This window comes from Nelusetta ayraudi, unplaced genomic scaffold (genome assembly GCF_046127955.1).
Source record: "Nelusetta ayraudi isolate G7.1 ecotype Tasmania unplaced genomic scaffold, CSIRO-AGI_Nayr_v1 ptg000031l, whole genome shotgun sequence".
NCBI lineage: Eukaryota > Metazoa > Chordata > Actinopteri > Tetraodontiformes > Monacanthidae > Nelusetta > Nelusetta ayraudi.
Window position 1 is genome coordinate 1,362,793 of NW_027466081.1, and position 5,077 is coordinate 1,367,869.

General features: G+C 41.8%; 1 protein-coding gene across 1 annotated transcript; it reads left to right on the forward strand.

Moving 5' to 3' along the window:
- Positions 1-277: 277 nt before the first annotated feature.
- On the forward strand, positions 278-4,008 carry LOC142891337 (acyl-CoA-binding protein-like). The gene is made up of 4 exons (XM_076030798.1): positions 278-419; positions 1,746-1,863; positions 2,511-2,573; positions 3,663-4,008. The coding sequence occupies exons 1-4, from the start codon at positions 405-407 to the stop codon at positions 3,734-3,736; spliced, it is 270 nt and encodes an 89-aa protein (XP_075886913.1). The 5' UTR covers positions 278-404; the 3' UTR covers positions 3,737-4,008.
- Positions 4,009-5,077: the final 1,069 nt, after the last annotated feature.

The window sequence follows — 5,077 nt, forward strand, 5'->3', positions numbered from 1 at the left end:
ACACGGACCGTGTAGTTGCGAAGACTTTAAATATTCTAAAGATCCATTTTAGAAGTTTTTTCCCCAAACAAATCTTTATTCAAACTCTTGATATACACACATAAAGTGCAAACAGTTTGCGTATGTCAGAACACATTATACCAACATGACATACTTTAAGTTTTGACAGGGAAAAAGTACAAAAGGAAAAATAATGAATGTTTATTAACGACAGTTCGCTAAGGAATTGAAGGGCGTTGTCACTTTTCCATTATTTGTGTCACTGTCTCATTTGTATTAGATTCAAGCTGAGAAATGTACCCCAGTCTGCGGTTCCGGGGGCGGAGCCTCGGACCCCCCCCAATCTATTGGTTCCACCGCTTCCTGTAAACCGGCCAGTGTATCTAATCCACGGTGCAGTGAATATGGCTGACCTCAAGGTCTGTAACTGTTTCTTTTAATGCATGTACTTAGTGTTATATACTTTGTGTCATACGCCGCGTCTTCTTCTTTCACCATTAGCTCAAAGTAGCCATTAGTTGTTTGTTTTCCTCTCTCACTGTTTCCGATAACGGAACAAGAAATGCGAAACGCATGCCGATAAAAAAAAAGTTCTGCTGGGAATTCCCTGCTGGACAAGCAGAGCTGTGTGTTGATAACTAATCAATGACTTAATTTTGCAACTTTGGAAACTCTTGCACGGCTTCTTCCGTTTTGATGCCTTGTATATGCTGTGGTTCGGATTATAGCTTTATATCTCAACGTAAATAAATGGACGATTATTGATGATGTCACGGCCTGTGTCATGTGATCGCGTCAAGCGTCGGGGCTTCACTCCATCCTGACTTCAATTCTGGAGTTACCCAGCTCCTTTCTGTCGAACAAAGACATGTGGGCGTGACTTACTTTTTTTTTTTTTTTTTTAAGCAACCGTTATTAATCGTAGCCATTTGTGCGCAGAAGTTCTGAAGCATTAAAATGCCGTTATTTTTTTTTTTAGGCAGAATTGGTCGGAGGTTCGTCCTCAAACTAAAAAATAAATAAAAAATAAAGGCTTCATGAGATACAGATTGGTACTCTGTGCCTCATGGCCAAAGGTCAGAAACACGCATACATACACTAGGCTGCAATGTTAGAGTACCATTTCAAAAGTAAATTGCAACAGTCAAGCGTGTCAGCAAACAGTTAAACCCTGAAAATCCAACAGGAACGGGAGGGGCGGGGTTATTTTGAAGCCGCATCAAGCTGTTGCAATAATAATGGGATCATTAGTGATCAGCTGTTGCGTAAATCAGGTCACAGTGTTCGTGTTGCTATGTTTATTAAAGAGTTTTTGAGCAAATTTTAACACTAGACAACATTAATATGATCTCAGAACTTTGAGAGTTTTGATTACAGAAATTGCAAAAGAAACCTTCTGGTTTCAAGTCTCAAATAAAATCACAATGTACTCATACTCCAGAATTAATTGGATGTGCCAATTGATCAAATCACACACATATATTTCTGACCTGCATTGAGATGTTGTGACACCTTACTTAATTACTTAATCAAGGCTGTGTTATGTGTGCGTGGACGGTCAGAAAACCAGAACAATTGCAAATTTATTTGGGCCATAGACAATCTGTGAGACGTTTTCTTTGTTTTTGTACTGCAGTGCATTGCAGTCAGCCTCACTAGTGGACACGACTGATTGCGGTTGATGGGTACTGTGTGTACGCTGTGAATGTTTATCTGAGGTTGCCCCCTTACCCCCCCCTTTTCAGGCTAACTTTGATAAGGCAGCGGCTGATGTGAAGCAGCTGAAGGCGAAGCCGTCCGATGAGGAGATGCTCCTGGTCTACGCCCTGTTCAAGCAGGGCAATGTGGGTGATGTGAACACAAGTAAGTTACGCCCTCACCGTACCGACACAGCACGACGTTCCTCAAAGGCTGAGAGCTGTCTGAGCCTTTCAATGCACATCATTGGAAAACACAAGAAAATGCAAAGCAAATCTTCAGGTGGAACGTAATAAAACTGTACGGTCACAGCACTGGATGCTTGGAAAACACCCAAGTGTGGAGACTACTGTATACTCGGCTCAACAACTGCTTTTGGGTACTCTTGGCTATAATTCTTCTTCTTCAGTTTTGCCATTGTGTACAAATTGTTTCTTATGGCAAATGAAAAAAAAACCAACCATGCTACTCGTCAGGAATTCCAGTTATATTTCTTTGTCTTATCAACGCGAGGTTATGTTGAAACGCAAGCAGTACTTTGTACTCATTATCTCCAATAGGCATGATAAGAGAGGTCTTAATGTTTTTGTGTGATCTTGCTGTTCAGCTGTGGTGGTATTTTCTACATGGGGTCCCTGACTTGCTTTCAACTGACCAACAACAGTTAAATGACATAGTTCAACCAAGAATACTTTGATAATCCAGAATTCAATACAAATACACCATTTTTGATTTACTTGTCTTATTTTTCATACTTGATATTGCGTGATTTTGAGTTTTTCACCTACATTCTTCTCTGTCTTTGTGTTAAGGTTGTCCTGGAATGTTTGATTTCACGGGGAAGGCTAAATGGTACGCCTGGGAGAAGCAGAAAGGTGCGCTCTTTGTTCTTCTGTTTGTGCATTTATTTGTCGTCCTTGCAAACGGACGGACGATTCCCGTCAAATTGCCACTCGAACGTGCTGTTAGCGCAGACCTCTGATCAGTCGATCGCAAGGCAGCAGTGCAATGGATTCAAGCCTGTTGGGTGACATGAGCAGATCGAGGCAAAGAATTTTATTTGTTTATCTCCAGTGGGGCTCCAAGGGAAACCAGCAGCTGCAATAACTGAAAAACGCTGAGAATGAATTGAGAGCGACCAGGCTTCATCCCAACAGGAGACCTAGTTGTGTAATTTCACACAGCAGTCTCCATTCAACATGATTTATGGTGTTTTTTTAAAGACGGCTCAGGGATCGTGAGCACCAGCAGAATTAAATTAGTAAATCAGAAAAAAAGGCTACTCTGCCTCTTTGGGTGCGTTCAGACTGCCAGCCAAAATCCTCTTTTTAGCCAATCCAGATTGAAACCGGATGGCCCCTTTGTAGTCTGAACAGTCACAAATCACATCAAATCCGATTTTGCAAAACGGATTGAAACCACCTTCGGTAGGTAGCTTCAAATGGCATTTGGACAGAAGCGTCTCCAAACACACCGATGGGTTTTGACTGTCTGTGACGTCACTCCACGCGACGCAGTGCGCCACCAGAGGGCGCCATTCCAGGTGCGGAGCTGTAACGTAATGGGGCAGACAGAAGAAGTAGAAAACAGCAGTCCCTGGACAGAGGAGGAAACTCATTGCCTCATCAGTCTGTGGGGAGATACAGTAGCTCCATTCAAGCCAGGCTCCGGGGCCTGTAGCGCAACAAGTGCCGCCGTCGCAATTTTACGACGTCACACACGACACGCTACGCTGGACGACGTCGTTGCTACAGCAACCTGTCAGACGGGTCAATAATGTGGCCCAGTCTGGACAGAGCCAGATCCCATTTGGACACTTGCTAGAAACTGTGTGAAAAAAAAAAAAACAGATTTGAGAAGGAATCTGATTTGAATCGGATTCGCCTTCAGTCTGAACGCAGCCTTTGTAGACAAAAAGTGTCTTCATCAAGTGTGTTGCTGATTTTCTTCCCCACCTTAATCAGGCAAGAGCAACGACGACGCAATGAACGAGTACGTCAAACTGGTGGAGCAGCTGAAGGAGAAGTACGGCTTCTAACAACAAACTGGCTGCGTCATGTGCTGGCTGGACGGACCGAGGTCACTGGATCATCTGGACACTTCCTGCTCCTGCTGAGTTGCCTTCATTCAAGCCGTGAGCTTGATTCCTCCGACAGCCCCTGCAGATGCCTGCCTGGTGGACCAAACATTGTCCTGAAGAGATTAAGCTGCCCTGAGTATCTACCTGTGGTTTGACTGTTCAAATCATTTCATCATCCCATTTGTGTTACAGAGTCCTGTCATTTCAATATAAAAGCAGTTTTGACTGAAGTGTTGCGTCCAGTTGTTCACCCCTCCCCCCCCCTCTTCTCCCCTGCAATGCATTCTAAATCCTGGATCCATTTTTGTATTCACACACTGGTTGGGGGTAGGATTCAATAAGCTTTAGCTTCCTCCTACTCCCTTTTTTTGAATGTGTAGATAATCTGAAAGCAGAGGCACTCTTGGAAACATCTCCTTGATTTAAAACCAAAACTCAATTATATAAGAGTCACTGCATGAGACCCCTTTGACCAATTTTTTTTAAATATAATACTGATGTATAATTAGTATAGAATTGTGTTGCCTTTTAAAACTGATGTCGTCCTTTTTACGTCGACCTTTTTCACAAAATTTTGACTTTATTCACCAAACTTCAACTTAAAACTCAGAATGAAATCTCAAATAAAAATCTCCTCCCTGTAATATTTTTTTTCTCTTCTTGTGGCCCGAATACTCTTTGGCAATAATGCCTTTGAATGTTGAAGTGGATATTTTTTACTGTTTATATTGAAGTTCTACTTTAAAAATGCAATGCGAGTCATTTAAGTGAAGCATTCAAGTTCACCAAAACGGGCTTCTGTTTGCGCAATCGAGGTCTTGTTTGGCATAGCTTGCGGTCGCTATGAAACAAACCACACAGAGATTGAAAAAGAGTCCACGCAGTTAAAATGTATCATGACATTGCATATCATTTTTTATCACAAAAGAGACACATAAAGTATAGTACACACAAGACAAACCAAAAAAAAAAGAAGCAACATTAAAAAAAACAATAACTCCCAGAGAAGCACTGGCAAAAAGGTGAATACAGGCCATTTGTGGACCAGACATAGACAAAAAAACATAAGCTCTTTACCTTCAGCAGGAAGTTCTATGAATGCACATTTACACAATTTACATCAAAGTTTTCAACTCTTGCTGTCGTTTCAGATTATTCAAATAATCTCTGTTTTCTAAAACAAAGTTTTTTTTGTTGAGATTTTTTTTAAAGTGCACGTTGATGGGGGAAGCAGCCCGTTTGGTTTGAAACCTCAGGCCTACAGCAAAAACACTGTTATGATGAGATGATGGAAGAGCT

Excerpts from the sequence above, each read along its gene's own strand:
- LOC142891337 (XM_076030798.1), top strand. Across the intron at positions 1,864-2,510 it reads TGTGGGTGATGTGAACACAA|GTTGTCCTGGAATGTTTGAT; the intron begins GTAAGTTACGCC and ends CTTTGTGTTAAG. Across the intron at positions 2,574-3,662 it reads CGCCTGGGAGAAGCAGAAAG|GCAAGAGCAACGACGACGCA; the intron begins GTGCGCTCTTTG and ends CACCTTAATCAG.